The sequence below is a fragment of the Micropterus salmoides genome, unplaced genomic scaffold (genome assembly GCF_014851395.1).
Source record: "Micropterus salmoides isolate LMB-PRFRI ecotype aquatic unplaced genomic scaffold, ASM1485139v1 Ms_hic_scaffold_9, whole genome shotgun sequence".
NCBI classification, from domain to species: domain Eukaryota; kingdom Metazoa; phylum Chordata; class Actinopteri; order Centrarchiformes; family Centrarchidae; genus Micropterus; species Micropterus salmoides.
In genome coordinates, this window is record NW_024044681.1 from 543,274 (window position 1) to 565,987 (window position 22,714).

Here is a 22,714-nt window from a genome sequence, read left to right on the forward strand (position 1 = left end):
AAGACTAATAATAGAGATGGAAGTAAAGTGTATTCGATATTTTGGCAACAATGGGACCACATTTCACATGACACACCAGGTCCCTTTACATTTACAGTCTCTTTTATAAGAAGGATGTTTAGCAGACTTTTGCTGATGTTATTATTATGACCATAGTGACCTGTGGTAGAGCCATTTTCACCTTATTAAAAATACACCACATTAATGACTGGATTACCAGTTGGTTGTTCCAGTTATTGCTGCATTACTAAATGAGGTGAAATCACACTGACAGGAACATGTTTTATCATATTATAGCTGATTCACACATATATATCTTTTTTAATAAAAAAAAGTCTGTCTGTAGTCAGCTCTGTCCAAATGCTGCAAATAAAACGTGACTGCCTGTGACAATGGTTACGTTACAGTTGCATTATAGAGCAGGAGAATGTGCAGCTGTATGAAGCCGTTGTATGAAGTTCTCACGGCGGAGCGCTTAGTGTCTTTATACTCAAACTTAGGATCAAACTTGGTCAAAGCTTTTGTTTTCAGTAATATCAGAGACTGAGTGCATCTTTTAAGGCCCTAAGTTTTTAGCTTTTCAAAAACATATGGATACTTTTGCAAAAAAGTTCTCTTTGGCCATTTTAATTCTTTAATACAGACAGCAGAGACATTACAAGAAATGAGGGAGAGAGACCAACGGAAGCTTCCGGTTTGAGACGTGAACCCAATGCGGAAGTCCCTTAAACCTGATTCTATTGAACGGCCAGCAGGTCGCGACTCTACTGGTTGCAAAAAGAAGTCTGGCTCCGTTAGAAAAAATGGTAAAATGTTTCTACTTCTCAGCTGGTTTATTACCTCAGTAAACACTTTCCTGATGAGTTTATGGTCTTAATCACTAGTTTCAAGTCTTCTTCAACACAGCATGATGTTCATTTAGGAAATTATGGTCCCATTTAGAGGAAAATTGGCCATAAAGCAGAGTATGCTTCAGGGCGGGATTATCTATGATTTATAAGTCGTTACCATGGCAACCTGTCAATCAGGCTCGAGTGACTCGTACCCTCGGCACCGTAAATTTAACCAGCGCGGTTGAAAAAGCTTATTAGGAGTCGCCTGTTCACTTACATTTAGTTTTAAGACTGTTGTTCGAAAGACAAAGTTATCAGCCCTGTTAAAATGACAGTTAACGTGAATTAAAGATGCACCTAGCTAAGCAAGCTAGCTAGCTCCACACACGGCCGTTAGCTCCACCGTCTCGTCCAAATATGGTCACGTCCGGTGCCGCTGGTTGCAAAAACTCAACATGGATACATTATCTGGATATCGACATCTTGAATTCATGAGCTTTCTCATCTGCCGCGTGCTGATCTGAACGCAGCATGCAAATTAGCAGGGTAGCTGGCGAACACGGCGCATCCAAGGTCAAGAAAGCAATGTGGGATATTCTCGAGGGACCGTTAAGACATGCAAGGTGAGGGTTACATGAGAGTTGAAGACAGCCAAAGGCATCCACGGACAACTTTTTGATAGCCTTGCCAACTAGGCCATTGTTAGTTTTTGTACATTTTAAGAGGGTAATCAGAACCAGTAGAGAAGCTTGCTTCAACTTGTGTTAGCTCTGTACCCCAAACGTCTCCGGAAGTGATGGTGAGAATGGGTGGTAGTTTCCTTTACAGAACAAAGGCTTAGTCTGTAGCTTTTTGACAGGCAGCTTGAGCTTAGTCACGCTAAACAGATGTCATTTACACCTGGCTAAGATCTGATCACAATGACCGATCTAAAAACTTTCCGATTGCACTGAAAGATATCCAGATACAGATCGCATGTTAGTACCAGGTTAAATCGCTTTAAAAGTTTTTTTGTCTGGCCTGATGGTTGCAATCGAGGAAAGGTCAGGGGGTCAACAAAATCATTAGGTTTCCTCTGAGGGGTATGAAGATGCACATCACATGCCACTCTTGATAGTGGATGTGGACCTTAGGCTCGTCTCTGACAAGACGAAAATCGAAATCATTCTGACTATAACTCTTTATTGTTATGATCTGTAGCTTCATCCGTCTGTACAGGGCAGTTTTCCCTCTGTCCCTTTAAATTTGTATCTCAGCTCATCATTTCGCTCTCGCTCTCTCAGGGGAGCTCGATGCCCTGCATGACAACAGATGGAGCCCTGAGGCTCTGGGACTACACACACACACACACACACACAAAGAGCTGGCAGCAGTGGGGTGGGGTAAGAGGCAAGCTGTGGTAAAGACTGATGTCAACATCAGTATGAATGTGTGCACACACATACACACACAATATGTAGATGAATAGGGTGAACACACAAAATCAGATTTATAATGGAAGAATGCATTCAGTCACTGCTGACACACACACACACAGAAAAAAAACAAGACATATCCGACGATAGATTTAAAACAGAAAACCTAATCAAAGAAGAAGAATCCACGCAGGGAGACTATGCTCTTTGCATTTATGTATTTACCACAGTTCACACTTGAATTTGAAGCTAATTTGAGTTTCAAAACTTCAAAATGTTGAGCTGGGAGGGCATTTGGGGATTTTGGGACAACTGTTTGGCACAACATCAGTGTAACCCTGTGATGACTGCATCCAGTCATTTGAGAGTCTGTCTCCTGTTCGGGACCATGTTGGCAGCACGCTAAGCAACCCAAACATCTTTTCCCTATCAACTTTCTTTATAAACTCCTTGTGGATCACCAAGCACACCTATCCATGCTGGGAGATGTAGTCCCTCCTGTGTGCCCTAACACATAGTCATACCTGGAAACCAATGCAATTGAAAAGGAACCATGTTGCACCAGAATCACTGAGACTGACCAATAAACTGACAGCTCAAGGCATTGCCCATTTTAATCATCAATCGTCAATAAGATGGAAAGATGCCTGAACTCTGCTGCCTACCCTCACTGAGCCATGCAGGACACTTTCAAAAGAGTTGATCATAGATGATCATCTCCCTGGCCAAGAAAGCACCACAGGAGTAAACCTCTTCTTTAGAGTAAACCCCAACACCCTCCAAGCACTGCGTTTTACTTTTTTTTGTTTCGACAGTAATGTCACCCGTGAGCTGCACACCACAAGGCTTGTTCAGTCATGTATTTTTTAATCATTTTAGAAATATAAAAAATTACTATCTAACTAAAACACAGAGATCATTGTACATGCTGTTATCTCCTCACACCCTGATTTATGCAACTGCCTCTTCGATTCAAAACTCTATTGATTGACTACAGACTTTCCCAGTATGTTTTAGAACTCATTTAAAGCTCTTATTTATTACTTTTAAAGCTCTTCGTGGCTTTGCACTTTGCTTATATTTTGTACCACTTAGTACCACTAGTCTGTACGTAGCTTGAGCTCTTCAGGCAAATGTCTTTTGTCTGTTCCAGAGTCACGATCTAAACCCAGAGGGGACACTCTTCACAGTTAGGGCCCTGAGGCTCTGGAACAACCCGCCCAAAGGAATAAGCCACAGCATCTTTGAAATCTCTTCTTGAAAAATACTTTTATCCAAGAGCTTATCCTGATTTTAGTTTTTTTTTTTTGTATTTTACTCTAACTGTCTTTTTATTTATTTTGCCGTATAATTCTTGAATTGGTCTGTTTGCTGTGTTGTAAAATATGATGATTTTATAATTCATTGATTGCCTAATGTAGCTGTAGCTGCGTGTTGAAAACTTCTCTATAAATAAATATTATCATAATTATATTACAGGAGCGCCTCTGAGGCTCTCAAAACCATCTGCTTCTCGATCTGGTAAAGTGCAAATCTTTGACCCCAGAGATCCTGTAGTAAAAAAAATCTTGCCAACAAGAGAAAGACTTGTGCATAACATCATATTTCAGAAATTTCAGAACTTGTTCTTGCAAAAAAAAAAAGACAACACAACAAGTCTACAGTCATGCTAGTGGCTGTGTGAGGGTGTAAATAGGGATAGCAATGCTTTGAGCTAAATGCTTATGTCAGGATGCTAACATTTGCTAATTAGCACAAAACATAAAATACAATCTGATGAGAATGTTATTTATTCATAAACCAAAGTATTGTACAAATAAATGGACCTGATGATGGTGCTAAATAAAAAATGAAGGGATCAAATGTAAATACAATTCATCCTGAAGGGAACACAAATGTACAAAATTTCATGGCAATCCGCCAATTATGTCAAGACATTTCTAGTGTTGTATGAAAACATTCCATCTCCACTGTAAGACATTTTCACATTCTCAGACAATCTGACAGATTACATGGTTTTAGTCTATTTCCTAACTCCAGTAGGCTCCTAAAACCCTTTAAAAGCCCTTTAGAGGATGTCAAAACGTCATTGTTATCCAGTTAAAACCAGACTCTTTGAGTTCTTGACAAGTTGACGTGGTTTTCACCCGATATATTTGTGCAGCCTGGTCTGAACCTCAGGATGTGACATCACCTTTAGCTCAGGATGGAACGGCCTTTTAATATAGCTAATATCAATGTAAAGGTCAGGAAGGGGAAGTAAATGTCAAAACTAATATGAGCAGAAAACCCCAGAAAGCTTTGACTGAAAGTGAATTTGTAATGTGATGAATGAAGGTGGACAGGAAGGAAGTGCCTGACAAATACAATATGGAGCCACGGTGATCACATTAGCTTATTTGGGCATGGAGAGGAAAAAGAAAATGCACCGCTGTGACACAGCTAATTGATTCTGGCAGGACAGAAGTGTAAAACACAAACAATTATGAAGACAGAAGAAAGAAGAAAGACAGGGAGATGAAATTCAACTGCTCTGACACGATTCATTAACTTGGACAAGAAAGAAGAGGGAAGCATAAACACCAAATACGGTCACACTGAACTGCGTGTTAATTTTTTTGGGAGGTAGAACTGCTGCTGAGAGGCTGAACGATTTACTGCATGAACCTGTAGCCTGGAAAGGAAAATGTGTCCCAATGTCGCACTATACATTAATTAATATTAATACTATAAAGTCTAACAGGAACTAGAATAAAAAGGATCTACCAACCATCCTAAAGAGGGCATGCTGACCTAAAAAGTTTGCAGGCAACAACAGATAGGTCCTTTTTTTGCTGCAGGTACTTTTCCGCAACACTTTTCAAGAAGTCAGGAGCTTGACCTCTATTGTCAATGCAGGAACTTGGGCCTCAATAATACTGATGGGGCATCAGGCTCTGGTGGAACACAAGCTTCAAAACTACTACAACAAACTCTTGGTTATTGGCCAACAGGGATGATTAATGGAACTGAACCAGTTTACAGTAATCACTAAAGCTGTTTTACCTTTTTGTTTTATAGTTTCTGTTAATTAATCATGTAACCAGCTACCTCACAAGGCTAAAAACAAGTGACACAAGTCAAGGAGCAACTGGACTTGGTTGAAGATACTAGAAGACGTCCCTCATCCAAGAGACTTCTTCAGTTCTGACTGATTGGTAGGGGAACTCAGCTATTTAACCCCTGTGGGGTCGTTAGCCAAGAACTTCAATACCGCTGGTTCGTTAGTGCTCCTGGCTGTGGTAACGACATCATGGTCGTTCGTACCACCCACGGCCAAGTCTGAACAACAGCAAGGAGCTCTAACAAACCAACGATATCTACGATCTTGGCAAACAACCCCACAGAGGTTAAATAGCTGCGTTTCTCTATTTGTCATTTCAGAACTGAAGAAGTCTCTTGGGTGAGGGAAGAAACGTCTTCTAGTATCAACCAAGTCTATAACTATTACCTGGATGACTGAGAATCTTCACAGAAAGTGTGACATAAGTAACATTTAAGTCTCAACTCCTTTTAGTGTTTGCTTGTCAAGTGACACTTGACACCTCTTGCAGTTCTTTCACTTCAATGGAAACTTCTACTCCTTCAATCACATCCACTTGAACGGTCACACAACTGTCCTTCAGTGATTCTATTTTTAACCGCCACTTTAACTTCTTTCAGTGCTCCAACTTCAGGTTCAATTTCATTTAGTGCTTCAAGTTTAGTTTGTACAGTCACAAAATACTACATTTTTAAGAGTAAGCTAAATAAACATGAAAAATGGTCTATTATCTCCTCAAATGACACTTCAAGTCCTTTCAGTGCTTGCACTTCAGCTGAAATGTAAACTCGTTCAATCTCTTCCACTTGAACAGTCACACAAACCAGCAACAGTGATAACAGTTCAGTGCCTTTGTTATCAGTGCCACTTCAACTTCTTTCAGTGCTTCAACTTAACGCCTCATTTAAAAATTACACCAACATCAGCATCAACTACCATACAAATCTAGCAGTAGACATGAATGCACTTGCATTTTCTTCAGTTTCATTTCATTAATTAGGCAACCAGCTACCTCAAGATAAAATAAGCAGATTTGTGATATAGAGTCGGCACTGAGTCTCAGTACAATAAGGTGCAGTCTTTACTTTGATACCTCACTTTGTTCAGTATTAAGAATCCTTTTTTCATTTAAGTAAATAAACTCAAACTCTCAGACGTACGAAGTGTTTAATGTCTGAACACAAACGGCTATTCAAGAATGAACTGAGGTTCAATTCCCAGACCTAATCACGGTGAACATCCCCCGACACACAGGGAGAGTGTTTTCTTTGCCTGATATGAGTACAAATTGATGAACCCAACAGCAGTCGTACAAAGGACAACGAGTTGGCTGACTTCAGGCAGCCCAGGAAGAGAAGGTTGTTTTTTTCTTTCCTAATTTGGATCAGTAGAGGGATAAAACGTTAACTGTGTGTTTTTTATTTAATGAAAGCTGACAGGAAATGAAACATCAGAGGAAAACAGTGTCTTTAACTGAATTTGATTGCACTGAAGGGATCCAAGCTGTAGGGAAGAGGGATGCAACCAGCCACAACACTACCAAATAACCTCAAAAGGAAGAGGAAGATGTCAGCAAACTTACCTAGCTTGGGCAGGGAGTACTGAACTTTAAAGTAGTCCTGGTAAAATCCAAGAAGCCTCTTGGTGATGTGGAGGGCATAGTCCCCTGCTCCACTAGAAATCGCATCCGGCCGAGCGTACAGACGGATCTAAAAACAAAAGACAAAGAAAATGAGAATTAGAATCAGGCCGATTTTAATGGAGATGGATTTAAAAACAGATAAGGGGAGAGGGGAAATTGAATTAGGGTATGCTCAGCTCTACAGAGAAATAAATGGAATTAAGCCTAGAGAAGGAAATTAAATTGGTAAGAGTTTACAATCAAATCTACAAAGACAAACAGCACATGGCTGAGTTTATATTAAACTCTACAGGGGAAATAATACAATCAGGTTGAGTTCAAATTTGTAGAGAGACCAAAATTACATTTGAGGGTTATTTGTCAAAATGTACACCGAGATGGAAGAGAAATGGAACGAGGCTCGTGTTAGGCAGGTCAGGTCTACAGAGAGAATAAGTGAATCAGGCCGAGAGCGTGTTCAGCTCACCAGACAAAATAATAGAGTCAGGTTGAGTTTTAGTTCAAATCTACAGAAAGAAAAATGGATTCACAGCTGCAAGCAGCAAAAACATAGATTTCTAGACACAGAGTAATATAGTTAAAGGAAGATAAAAGTTGCACTTTCAGTGGATTCCAATATTTCTCACAGTCGGAGTCAAATATTCCCAACACAGATGCTGAGTGTGTTCTCATTATTCTGCAGGGCAAAGACTTGCACTGTTGCTGCAGCATCAGTCATTTAAGGTAGTCTCTGTTAAATAAGACATAGAAATAACACACTGCATGTTGTGCAGCACGTTTTCATGTGGTTTATTTCCTGTTTATTTCAAATTCACATTAGCTGTGTTTTGGGTGGCGCAGTGGTACAGTGGTTAGCACTGTCACCTCACAGCAAGAAGGTCGTGGGTTCAAACCCTGTTTGCCCCGGCCTTTCTGTGTGGAGTTTGCATGTTCTCCCCGTGTCTGTGTGGGTTCTCTCCAGGTGCTCCAGCTTCCTCCCACCATCCAAAGACATGCAGGCTAGGTTAATTGGTGTCTCTAAAAAAAATTGTCCTTAGGTGTGATTGTGAGTGGTTGTTTGTCTATGTGTGGCCCTGCAATGGACCTGTCCAGGGTGTACCCCGTCTTTCGCCCGATGTCAGCTGGGATTGGCTCCAGCCCCCCTGTACGCAGGATAAGCGGTTGACGATGGATGGATTAGCTGTGTTGAAATGTCAGAAGTTGTTTATAAAGTCTTTAAATATAGAAATGTTTATGCTTGGAGAAAAGCTTAATTTCAACAGTGAATTAACCTTAAACATATTATAGTACATGCAGTGCATCTGTCGGTCACCAACACACGAGTGCTGATCCGCTAAACGCTCTGATCCGTGTATAACAAGAAATTTCAGGTCGTGACGAACACTTTTGTTTTTGCATTCATCATGAGATGAACTCAAAGATCTAAGACTTTCTCTATGTACACAAAAGGCCTATTTCTCTCAGACATTGTTCATTAAGCTGTCTAAATCTGTGTTAGTGAGTGCTTCTCCAGAGCAGAGATAATCCATCCATCGTGCCTTAGGCTGGCCACAATAAAAGGCCACTCCAAAATGTGCAGTTTCACTGTATTGGGGGTGTCCCGGAGTGTCGGGAAACTAGTCGCAGACACTAAGGCAGAACAGGTACAGTTAGTGGTGTTTATTTACAAAGTGTAAGATAAAACTAACATCCATTGTGAGTCAGACCGTCCATACGACAACTCATCCAAAATCCACAATCAGAAATTAACATAACAATACAAGCACGGGTGACAGATGAAATACAAAATCCAGCTCAGAAGATACGGCAAATAACAATGATATAATGTAGAAAGGAAACAAACTTAGCCAAGGAGACCAGAGGCAGAAAACTTCAAAATCAAAAAGGAAATAAACAAAAACCGTGACTAAACCTGCTGCCGTCGGATTCTCAGTGTTCACCTGCAGAAAAAACACACAAGAGCATTTTATATCCACCTTTGAAACCTCTGCAACCTCATTGAAAACAAAAGTCAAAACAAAAACTTTGTAATCGATATTTTTAATTCGCTTTGATACCAGCTTTGTATTTGTTACTGTGGTACCAGTCTGCTCATCTCTTGTGATTCTGCAGCTCTGTCAAAAATGTTTCACCCCAGTGACTCCCAACTGATTTCTTTAAACTGAAGTGATTCTCAGACAGGCACCTGCTCCCCATAAAAAAACAAAAACTGTTGAGATAAAAGCAATTGGGCAAGTTTTCAAGAGAAAACCAGCTAGTGCTGGAGCCTGATCCAATAGACACCCAGTGTCAGTGGTCAGCAAGTCTACAGCCATGTTAGCATCTGTTAGCATCTGTTCATTATTCTGTAAAAAAACATTGGCTGCCTACAGTGCACAACATGCATACCTTTTGTTTTTATGTAAAGACAGATTTAAATGTATGTAGAGGTTACAGCTCCAGAGCTTTAGCACGTAGCAGAGACACCGCAAACAGAAACCAAGAACTTTAAGATATGACTGCCTGTGTTTTCTCCAATAAGTTTCCAGAGCTGGTAGAGATCGTTAAGAATGACGACAACATTGAGCAAGTTTAGGAAAGACTCAGTAAAAATTCAGTCCAGTACTGATAGGACGTCGAGCAGACGTGGTGTAATGGGAATGTGACCTAGTATATAACCCCAGTTGTGTAACTCGCAAAAATGTGCGGCTCATCTTTGCTCTATATCAAGTTAGAGAAAGAATGTAAACACAATTACTTTGGAGAAGAGAATTAAAGCACGATATGATCTGATCAGGTATGATAACATGCATCTGGTGTAGCAGTGGTGATATCATCATCAGGTTAAAATGCGTGGAAATGCAGTTAAATGGAAAAAAAAGATCTGCCTGGACACAGCTACATCTGTGTGTGTGTGTGTGTGTGTGTGTGTGTGTGTGTGTGTGTGTGTGTGTGTTGGATGATTTTCTGTTGGAGAGGAAAACCACCTCACTGTCAGCTGAAGGACGACAGACAGAGACTGGCTATCTCACACACACACACACACACACAAACACGACTCATATCATTTTTCACACTAAGACGGAAGCGAGTGGACACACACATACACACACACACACCCTGATGTAATGCTGGTGTATCGCCGCTGTCATTTCACAAACACACACACACAGATAAACATTACTGTCCCAGTAATGTCACTCTGCCATCTCCCTCAGTTTCTCTTCCAATCCAATAAATTCTGTTTTCACACGACTGTAAAAACACATTGGACTCTCCTTTTAGAACACCCTATAAATCAGGTTCTACGTGGTATCAGTGTGTTTGTGTCATCTAAAAAGCTTCTGGTAAGCTGCACACACAAAAAACAAAGAAGAAAATAAAGTTTGTAGCATTAAGCTGCGTTCAGACTGAACATAAAATACATTTTACAGGTGATTGCATACATTTGAAGGATTCATTATGCTCCGACACTCTCTGCAACAACTATTGGCTGGATGGATATGGATACGCAGGAATCCATGGTTCCAAGAGGATGAATCGTTACGTGTTCCTTAAAGATGTCATATTAAGCTCATTTTCAGGTTCATAATTTTATTTAGGGGTTGTACCAGAACAGGTTTATATGGTTTAATTTTCAAAAAACACCATATTTTTGTCATACTGCACATTGCTGCAGCTCCTCTTTTCACCCTGTGTTTTGAACACTCCGTTTTAGCTACTGTTTGAAGCTTCTTACTTTAATTTGATGAGTAGGGCGGGTCCTGACGAGCCAGTAACCACAGCTGAATAGTCCTGAGCCAGCTTCACAACCTGGACTGAAGCAAGAGTTTCGGAGTGGTAAGTTATTAATTTGTACCACACTGATCTTTCGTACGCAGCGTTTTAACTGTGCGCTGTCTCTACATCACAGTACCAACTTTATGTCCACTGACTGCCTGGAAGGTAGCTAACATTCAGTAGGGAGGGTGGAGTTGAGGAGAGGCAACGGGTGGACATCTTTTCTCAGTGTGTGTGCTGCAGCTCAGTGTGTTTCTCCACCAGTTTTTTTGAGGGCGTGCCATGCTAGCTGCTAGAAGAGCGTTATGACGTGTGTTACAAAGTGACGCAGATAGTTTACGGAAGTAAAGGCTGGACTACAATCCAGCTGTTTTCAGGCAGTTCAGGAGCAGAGTTTTCTGTGGGAGATGGGAACTCCCTTTGGGGTGGACTTTGGGCTTTTTCACTTTGCAAACCTACTTCTCAAGATAGAGCTGATTCAAAAATTTGCCACGATGTTTTCGGAGACGTGAGGTCCCGCTCGCTAACGGGTCCGGCCTCATCAAGTCCGCTGCTGTTCCAATTGCTGAATGACGGACTGCGTGCTACCGTTTGGGAAGCTGAATAGATGAAGGGAAGGGAGGGTGGGTCGAGCAATCGGAGACAAACGGGGCCGGCTGAACAGCACAGGTATAGATAGGGTTGTAAGGTGATTAGAGGTGTGGTTGAGGCGTGACCCTGCTCCCGAACCTAATTTCACAAATTAACTTCATATAACATAATAAAGGAAAGGGGAAAGGCCAAAAAGCATAATATGATCTCTTTAAGTGTTCTTCCCCTCTAACGCCACCATGATGTTGTCATTTTGTTTCTTACTGAAATATCTCGACAACTATTGGGTGGATTGCCATGACATTGTGTGTATGATTTTGGCAGACATGATAAACATACCTGCTAAACATCAGCATGTTAGCAGTGTCATTGTGAGAACATTAGCATTTAGATGTAAGCACCACTGTGCTTAAGTACAGCCTCACAGAGCCTCTTACATGGCTGTAGACTATTAAGTTTTATGTATTTGCATAAAGTGATGTGGAAAACATTCAGGTAGCAGGTTTCTAATTTTAAGTTGGCACAGACAGTCACTTTTGCCTGTTCAGCTTAATTCTCTAAGGCTGAAATTAAACTTTTGGCAGTTGTCTACTTAACATGCTCACTGCATGTCTGTACCAAAGACGCTGTGAAATATCACGGTGTTCTTGTTCAACAGTTTGTTTCAAGAAAAATAATCATGTCATATTACTGTCAGGAGAATCTCCCAGTTAAGCTTCCGTGCATATCATATCAATCTGAATTTTGATCAATTAAATAATTCTTTACTTGGAAATACCAGTATTCAGACTAAGTAGCGTGTGGGGAAAAAAGGTGTAAAAGTATCTAATGCTCTTAATCCCATTTTCAGCACAGCCACTAAAGCTTGAATCTGCAGTTTTTCTGCCATTACAGCTACAACAGTGATTACAAATCAGAGAGCTATAAGGGTTCAGATTTCATTATATAAGATCAAACCCAGACCCTACAGTAGTTGCCATCATCACTAATACAAATACTAATATAACATCAATAAATACTAATAATATTATGAATGTATAACCACCTCACAGTAAAACTCTGCTAATAGTATCAATACTTCACAGTCCTGCTCCTCCTCTTCATCTTCCTCCGCTCCTCTCCTCTCATATTCCCCCAGCAGGACTGATTTTTCAATAAGAAATGTAACTTTTTAAAGCTCTTCTCCTCTTATTCCCCACATTCTCCTCCCTCCACCAGAACTCATCTCAGAGCGCAGCAGCCAGCAGAGTGAATATCTGTTCAGAAAGTGGAGGCTTTATTGAAATCGTAGCCTTATTCGGCGGACTGGCAGTGAGCTGCTGAATTGAGTATCATCTCCTGAGGATTCCTGAAATGCCTCCAGTCAAATCAGGATGCATTACATTTTTCAATGAGGACGGGTGGAGGGTGGGGGCCTCTGACGTTCTCACTTCAAAGCATCATCATGTACACATTCACTATGTCTTCTAGGACTGAAATATGGTGTTTCAACCGATCTTAAAGCACTGCTCGGGCGCTCAGTGGTTAGTCCTGTCGCCTCATAGAAGAAGGTCCTGGGTTTAGACCCGACCCACCGACTTTGCATGTTCTGTCCGTCACCGTGTGGATTTCCTCCTACAGTCCAAAAACATGCAGGTAAGCTGAAGTGGAAACTTTAAATTACCCCTAGCTGTGAATGTGAAAAGGTTGTCTGTCATGTTTCCTAGCTCTGTGACAGTCGGGCGGGCGGAACAGTGTACCCCGCCTCTTACCCAGTGCATGCTGGGATTTGCTTCAGCTCCGTGTGGCCCTTCTATGCAGGTTAGAAAATATATGAACAGATGTATAAACTGCCATTTTCTGAACCTGAATACGGTTCACATGTTAAATTCAGCATAACTTCAACAGAGTCATGTAATACTCACCAGTCTGCTGCTCCGAGTTTCTCTTTTTAACACAGATACCATTTCTATTCAGTGTTTAAATCCTGTGAATTATACTTTGCCATCTTTAATGAAAACAGCACTTTCTTCACATATTTCACAGTAAAATCCTTTCGAGGAGGTGAAGGGATTATTCCCCCTGAACTGCTGGAAAGCTTTTAATGTGAAGCAGATTAACAGCAAACAGCAGCAGCAGCAAATTATCACAGCAAACTGGAGCAGATCAAAAAACAAGGAGGCTTCTTACCAAAATGCGATCAAACACAGAAAATTAGAAAGAAAGGCCTGTCTCTAACATCTGTCTCAAATAAAGGCTTGCTTGTTTACGATGAAGGGAAATAAATGCCTTGGCCACTTTGAGAATGCACGCAGGCCATGAGCTGTGTTGTGGGTCTAACTTTGTGTTGTGGATGAGGACCACACTTGCCAGTTGTAGAGAAACAAACCAGTCACAGTTGCCTCCAATAAATGCTCCCTGTGCCTGTGTAATACCGTAAACAGAGCCACTAAATGTCCCACGCTTTCAGCCATGGCCTCAATAGTACACTACGGCTTTGCAAGCTACACGGCAGCCCTGCTACTCTCATGCCTTGACATATTCTCTCATAATTAACAGAGATATGCATGAAAATAAATAAAAATATAGCTCCAACATTACTTTACATTCTAGAGGAATAGTTCAACATTTTGGGAATCATGCTTACAACTCTTACTATAAAGCCGCAGTACAGTAATGACTGGAACCAACTAGTCAAGCTTTGTCCAGCAGTAACTAATAACTAACACTTTGTTACTTTAGCTCATCATAAATGGCAAAAATACCTAATGTAAACAGTGTCAAAATGTGCAGCTTTCCAGGAAAATATATCCAAAATTAAAAGTGGAACTAAAGATCTGGGGGGGGAAGTACAACACATGTGGTTGGTAAATAAAAAATGACTGTTCTTCCTGTTAAAACACAGTTCATTTTCAGCAGGGACGAGTTTCTCTTTCAGAGTTAGAGAGGCAACCCGTCTGAAGCTTTCATTTCATTCTCAAACCACAAAATAAGTCAGTCAATCAACATGAGAAAAGCTATAGCAAAAGCTGCTGTAACATTTTTGACTCAGAGATTAACATTTTTCAAACTTTGTGATTAATGCACGAGCAAAATATTAGCCATTGTTTCTTCCTCTCCTGTTCTTCTCATTTTCTTTGTCCTCACTTCCTCCATTTCTTCTTTACCTACTCCCCCTCCTCTCCTCTCCTCTTGTTATCTCTCCTCTCGTCCGTGACATCTCTCACTGCATTCGGTTGCTCCGTCTGTCGCCCTTGGATGATAGATGGGGTGATGGACGCTCGGTTGCCACGGTAATTTGATGGATGGTTTAGCAACTGATACGAGTGTCGGGAGAGCACACACGCACACAGTCTCCTCTCGGCATATGTGGGTCCTTGACTTTGAGATCAACAGACCTCAGACAGCCACTACTCCCTTCATAACAAACACTGCTGACCCATGGCTGCAGCGCCACACATCTGTCCAATCATATCATCACTTTTGCTGACGACACCGCTGTGATAAAGTGAGACAGCCGAGAGCCCAAGCAAGGATAACGGTCTCTCTGTCAATGTCAACAAGACAAAAGAGATGATTGTTGATTTCAGAAGAACCAGAGCATGAGCTAAAAGCCAGCACAGGCGGCATGCAGCTTCTGGTGAATCCACAACACCTCCTCTATAAAGAAACAAAGTCCTGCCTCCCTTCAGAACTAATCTATGAGAACATATGCCTAGTCATCATATCAAGCATATGATGTCTACAGCATTCACAGATAAACCTGGATATTTGGCTTCCTGTGGTCAAACAATCCCAGGTCCCAAGGCCTCATTTATCAACCTGCAAAGAAACGGTGCTACATCTCTGCATTATAACTGCTCACATGCACAAGAAAATTAGTATGTATGACATGTATGTATGCACAACTGTGCATATACATACATGTCATAGATATTAACTCTCAAACACTCATTTACATAGATTAACCCCCCAAATCAACACCATATTTTGAGCTACTTCCCTTTAATAATGTGCTGTAGTGGCACATTATTGCCGAGCAAGTAGTAGAAGAGAAACTTCACCCGCAACAAGGTGGAGATACAAATTCAAGAAATCAAAAAACTAAGAAGTATAATTGTTTAACTATTTGCAAACATACGTTTTGTAAATCCTTCTACTGTATATTCTGCTCAGTTCCGTCAGTAGTTGACGTTATTCATGGCTGTAATAAACAAGACGTATGGGTTCCAAACCAGAATCAAAACCAGCCACACGGACCTGAGGACCATTGATCTTAGAAAAATGCAAAGAGATCCTCAGGAATGTTTTTCAACGGGCAAACTGCTACCAGCCATGTCTCCGCATGTTATGGCAAAACAGCTGATCAGTCAAGGCAAAAACCACCTCAAGCAAGCATAAAAACTTCAAAATTAGGGATTTTTTCCAAAGTTTGCCGTTTCCATCAACCTTTTGTAATGAGATACTTAAAAATGCGCATAAAAAGCGTTGATGGAAACACGGCGAATGTTTGTCGGTAGGAATTGGATGGAATTGCCATGCAATTTGGTACAGATACCCAGACCTTTTCTCTAATGTTTTTTTCTTTTTTTGGCCTTATAGATCACTGCCAAGGTTTGGACTGTAAATATGCTCAACTATGAAAGTTGGATTACATACTTTTTTCCAATTCACAAATGTCAAAAATCGATCATCTACATGTTGCACACTTTGACACAAAAGGGACTTCCAGGCGTGCATAACTTTAAAATAACTCCTTTACTTTGCTTTCTCTGTAAATACAGAAACACAAGCACATCAGCAGAACGTTGTCTCTACGTACAGCAGGCTGTTTACGTCTACTGACTGACGTGTGTGCCCTCCTGTCTAACCCGAAGGACCCCACATGCTGCCCACAGTGCCTGTGTGAGCCTTACTCATTATACCCATAAATCAAAACAATTAAAATAATACATTAGAATGGGGGGTGCTCACTGTTATGTTTTCATCAATTAGCCTAATAGAGTCCATTGACAAGGCCAACATTACTGTGGGTCCCACATAAATGTTAAAAGAGCAAAAGGCGCCTCTCTCTTATATGGTGTGTGTGTATCTGTGGTAATGACCTAGGCATCAATAACTATGTACGCTGGGGATGCGGCTTTCCAATGTGGAAGCATGAGTAAGGAAGGTCTATCATCTCGCCAAACAATCGCGCTGTCAAGTCGTGATGCAAAAACTTCTACGTTGCTGAGTTTGTCCGGAGCGACGGAGGAGTTCTGCACCGTCACTTGACAGTTTGCAGCTTTGATGAACTGTCATTAACGGTCATGTAGATTTGACGTCGTCATGTCGTGTTGCGAGTGACGCAAAAGACGCTACAGAGTTTCCACACTGAGACATCTGTAGAAATCCGATTGGAATCATATTTCAAACCATCTCTAAATGTGGCTTGGATCCAATTTGCTGTCCATACTTTCTAAAATCAATCTGAATGTTTATATCCCTGCTTCTTTTTAGCTGCGTAATAAGGACCATGCCACTCCCAGAATTTCCTTAAATATCCACCTTAACCATCTCCTCTTCTTTGCTCTTGTATTCTGCACCCCTCCCCACACACCTTTCTCATTTCCTCATCTCCTACTTCCTCTCCATAAGGTTACGAGGGGGTCTTTCATGCCCTGGTGCTATAGTGGATTTCTCATTGAAGCTTCCCCACAACGCAGTAGCAAACTGTATAGCCAGTCAAGCCTGGCACACACATCTTTTCGTTTAAACAATAAACATCTAAACGCATCTGCTGATGTTGTGGTCCCTGCTACTGAAACAATAACTTTTAGTTGAGGACCCACTTCTGCACAAGGTGTCTATATGACACATTTTCAAGCTGCCAGGAAATGACTTTCACTTCCACAAACGTAATAACCAAGATAACCAGATATTTCACGAACGAGTTCAGAAACACTTCTCATGTAAATGCACTCAATAGTCGAGATACAATAGTCAGAATATGCTGATCAGAGAAGTCAATGTCATAAAGCTGCTGATTTTCTGAAGCACTGGTGCCTGTAGACTGAGAAATAAGACAGTAGATGTGGATGCACTTCATACACCACCACTGTGTTACCATCGGTTTTTCCTTCTTGTTTAATGTGAGTAATATTTGGTGGCTTGAGAAAGCTATTCAATATATATGGGGGGGGGGAGCAGGGGGAAAAATCAATTTGATGTAGCAGAAATGTTTTCCTATTCCATTAGTCAGCTTGCTCCTGAGATTTATTCTGCAAGAAGGATAAATCAAAGGGTTAAATTAAACTTGAGAAGGCTTTGATTCCCAGGTCGAGGGGGTCACCAGGAGGTAGCCTGTTAGAAAGCCGCGGAATAAGAGAGCTTTAAATCAGCCTTAACACCTCTTCTATAATATTTCTGTAGTACACGAAGTACGTACATATCACATAATATAAAGAATAAATCAGCCCTAAAGTCTCCTAGTGATCAGATTGATGTTTGTCAGATAAATAAGCCAATCCCTGCTGACATCGGGCAAAAGGCGGGGTACACCCTGGACAGGCCGCCAGTCCATCACATAGACAAACACCCTATGGACAATTTAGGGTTACCAATTAACCTAGTCCGCATGTCTTTGGATGGTGGTAGCAACCGGAGAGAACCCACGCAGACACAGGGAGAACAGGCAAACTCCACACAGAAAGTCCGGGACGACCGGGGTTTGAACCTGCGACCTTCCTGCTGTGAGGCAGGAATAATAATATTATTGTTTCCAAATGATCCATTATCTAATACATTATAGATTACTGTCATTTGAGAGTAATTAGTTATATTACAATATTACTGTCTCTGAATTGATTGTAATGCTTTACACTACTTTTGAGTTACTTTCTCTGCTATTTAATGGGCGCATTATTCAGATAGTTAGATGGGCCCGCACAGGATTTAGTTTGAGTGATGTGCAGAGTACATAGCATGAATCTTCTCCCCATTAAGAAAGACGCTGTGCGCATTTACGCACGAGGTACAGCAGCAGGAAGTTATTGATTATTTTAATCTCCCGACACTGACAGCAACCTCTCTGATGATGAAAGTAAAGCACAAACACATATTGCCTATAGAAATCTCTTTACCCATGATCCATCAGGGGAGCTACGGTCTTGTTAAGAGCAGCCGAGCTCCCCCGTAGTTTGCACCCTGCCAACAATCTCGACCATCGGATTATTATTATTAAAAAAAACAAAACACCAACTAATTTCGTGTTAATGCGTTGTAACTGGTGTTACTGAGATTGTAATGTGTATATTATTCCAGATTTTTTTTGAGTAATGCGTTATATTACTGCGTCACAGCAAAAAAAGCTATATATTACTGTAATTGCATTACTTTTGTAACGTGTTACTCCCAAAACTGGCATTGCTGCTGGCTCTATGACACTTTGATCCCTCGTCCACACCTCTTGGGTGCTGTACTTATTTTGTTAAAATAATGGCTGCCACATAAAAATCAAATAATAAGTGACCTTTATGATTTTAAAAAACTAATCTGACCTACAGTATATTATCATGATAGCACACTAGTGTGACCTTTATTGTCATTATAGAATGTTAATGTGACATTTAATACCAATACAGAAAAGTAAAGATAGTCTCCCTGATTTAGTGACAGTGCCACAAATTCCCCAAAACTTCCTGCTAGCTCACTTGATCCTGAGAGGAAGGCTGCATTCAGCACACAGTGTCGGGGAGTACATTTATAATGTGGCATTATCATTTCAGAACATTAGTATAATGTTCAATAAAGAATATGAAAATAACCCAACAAAGTATCTTTAGAATGTCAATTTGACAGCGCCACGTTTTTTTCTATATGCACTTGCATGCTCACAACAGGAAAAAAAGATTGTCAGATCAGTAAGTATCCTATTAGTAATTCAATTAGTCTTATTATTCGATTACTCTTTATGGGATCTACTAACAATAAGAAAAAATATATATAAACATGATGATCCTTTAAAAAAACTTTTAATACAATTATAGTCAGACAATATTACCTATATTAAATATACATGTTTATGCTTTTTTATTGTACCACTGTATTATTGATAATGTTATTAATGTTATATAATTATAAAAAATGTAATTATCATTATAGAGCATAGCAGCGATGTTTGTATTTAACAAAATTCAAACAAGCTCTTTAATATCATTACATAACTATAATTTGACATTTATTATCATAAAAGAACATTAACAAGATCTTTAATGTCGTTACATGTATCTATAATGTGACATGTATTGTCTCTATAGAACATAAATAAAATCTTCATTGTCATTATATATCTATAATTTGACATTTATTATCATTATAGAACATTAATAAGATCTTTAATATCATTATATAACTATAATATGAAATTTATCATCATAGAACATTAACAAGACTTTCAGTATCATAACAATTATGAAATCATGTGAAATCATGGTTTTGGAACATAAACGAGCTTTATTGTCAGACATGTCAAAAATCTTTTCTCAAAACCTTATTTTTAGCCAGAAAATCCCCTCAGTAGTCTCTGAGTATTACAAGCCCTCACTGTCTAAGCTTTTTGTTTGCGTCTTGTTAAAAGGCAGATGTTTTGCAGACAGAAGCCTGTTCAAATTCAGATTCACAGCAGCGATTAGCTGGCAGATAAACACCAACAGTCTTTGCTTTATGGCGCTGACAGTCAGTGGAATGACTGAAGATGAAGGAAAAACAAGCTAAATGGCTGCAAGATGGAGGTTTTATTGAACCAGGAGCTGCTCAGCGGGTCATCACACACTGTTTGTTTGTTTGTTTATTTGTATTCTGTCAGACTTTAATCCTCCATGAAGGGAAAGCTGCTCATTATAGGAACAGAGACTCTCACAGAGACACATTATACTGACAATACAACAGAAAGACAGCTGTTTCTGAAGGAGGTGAAGAAAGAAAAAGGACGCTTTGAAAGAAGGTAAAGAAGGACAATTTGAGTTTACAATGAAGCCTGGAAGTGTCCCAGACTAACCGAAGCACTGTTTGTGCAGCTCAGATCATCTGAGAGATGGAAATAAGTCATTATATTTACACTGAGTGCTGTGTTCTTAGCTCAACTCTGAACTTTTTCAAAGAATGCTAAATTTATTCCTACAGTTAGAAAGTTTTTTTTTTTTTTAATCACTGGAAATTGACACATTCTGTATTTAATGCATGTAAGTAAACATCCATGTCAAGTATTCCCTAGTAAAGTAAAGTATTAGTCAAATAATGTATTTCATAAACCACAAGTCAATTTGTTTAAAAATAAAAAACAAGAAAAATACAGATTAAAATGATGAATACTATCCAGTGAATTCCATTGTCACAACGCTTAAAAGTGAATGTTTTTGAAATTCTGGTTTTCACAGACCAAAATAAATAGATTGAAACATGCCACTGATGCAAGACAGGGGGACAATCTCACTAAGCTAAACTGAGAACAAATCCGGCTGTTGTTACTGTTTGAGAGTTACTGTGAGCCAGGTTCAGGTGTGAGGAAGAAGTTTCGGAGACTGATGAACACTTAACATAGCATGGTTTATTGAGCCCGGCCGAGGAGACACAGTGCCAGCATACAAGATGTGAACACGTGATGTGAGCACCAAATCTGAAGGATAACATCTTTTGCTCCCTTTTACGTTTCTCTCTTCCTCCTTGTGGCAGCAGGTTTCCCTATTAGGTCATCTTTAACTAGCCTTAACCTAAAACAACAAATCTGATGTTTAGACTCCAATGTAACGTCATATTGGAATCTATTACTATCCATTCTTGTAAGACTCAACCTTGCCAGATTCCCAGAAAACACTGGTATATTCTAGACTGACGCCTGAGCTACTGTCTCTACCTTATCAATCTAACTGTTGTCTCCCTAACAAGGGCAGCTGGATTAGAGAAATAACTAAAGCTAGAAGGTCAGTGAACACTTGTAGGGTCAGCTAATGAGCCCAAGCTAGATCCGTCTTACCTTTCCTTGTTCCATCAATTCAGCCCCCTAAGAAATATATTTAAGTTACAATTTACATGTAAAATAAATGCTACTTAGCCAGACCCTAGAATCCGTCCTGAAGCAAACTGAGAGCTACACCTTGGCAACTGCACTGAACACAATAAACATCCTGCTTTTAAACATTGTAGACAGCGACCCCAACACACTATCGACCAACTTTTACCCACAAGCTAAAGTCCTCCAAAACAAACCCACAAAACCATTGCAACCCTCTACAACTCGTTACAAATCATCTTGAATAACTTGACAACCACCAAGCAACACTCGTGTAACCATCCTGCAGAGAAAATTAGGAAGAGTTACATTTTCGGTGTTAGTAAAACAGCGGAGTTAATCATACTCTGGATAGAGTCAAATCCTTCATATTTGACTCTCAGTTGATAAGTAGTAGGTGTCCAAACCGAGTGTAAAGTGTCACTAAATCAAACCTGTAAGTGTAATTGTGTAAATATTAACACTAAACTTCTTATTCTTAAAGTTTAATTTATACTTCTGCGTCAAATCGGCAGTGTAGGCTACGGGGCTACATAGAGGCTACGCCGTCGGCTGACGTGCACCTCCTCCAAAATGTAACTACACGTCGAGCCGACATGGACCGTAAGCACTGTGATTCGTCGGCTGGCTAGCCTCGCAATGCCTCCGAGCCGACCGGAAGTACCCAGCGCTTTGAAGTAACTTTTACTAGCGGCCAAAACGGCGGTTGTAACACAGTGAATCAATATATTTGACCATCGCAACCGTCGCTATTAGAATGTGATCCATTCGGTCGGTAACATTTGAAAAGGCTACACCAGCCGCACGTATATACACACACCGGTTGGCTACAAGCAGGTGAGTCTTCATCAAAGCACTCCACCGACTGCAACAAAACTAGGGACCGTGTTTTTGACCTTGTTCTTAACACTGATAAGTAAATGAAGTAGTATCTGTTAATGTTATATTTTATATTGATATTTCTCTTTAGGCACCTTGTTGTTTTGCAATGGTGAGCCACTATAACCATAACCTTATGTCGCCATACTGTTACTAGTCACCCCAACACCTGTTTAACGAGTTAGTGGGCGGCATGCATGCATAATCTGTTCATTTTTTTTAATGTAATCAAATTCTTTGAGGTGCAAATGTTTTACAAACACCAAATGTCCATTTTTTAAGTTTTTTTTTAGGAATATGGAAGAGCTATATTTACACATTTCAATTGTTATGGGGCTTGTGTAGTTAACAAATGATCCTCTGACAGAGTTAATGTCTAACATTACATAAAAGTGTTAAGAAAGACTAACACTGGTCGGTGTTAAGAAGTGTTAAATTTTAACTCCAAAAGAGTAAAAAATTACACTAAATTAGTGTTAAGGTCCC

The 22,714-nt window shown here is 40.1% G+C and overlaps 1 protein-coding gene across 2 annotated transcripts in view; it reads right to left on the reverse strand.

Annotated features, from left to right (window-relative positions):
* Positions 1-22,714, reverse strand: part of LOC119895745 (thyrotropin-releasing hormone-degrading ectoenzyme-like) — a 210,228-nt gene that overhangs the window by 146,053 nt on the left and 41,461 nt on the right. For both annotated transcript variants that reach the window (XM_038709043.1, XM_038709042.1), the window contains exon 4: positions 6,913-7,039. In XM_038709043.1, coding sequence (XP_038564971.1) covers positions 6,913-7,039 — 127 coding nt within the window. The remainder of the gene's footprint in view (positions 1-6,912; positions 7,040-22,714) is intronic.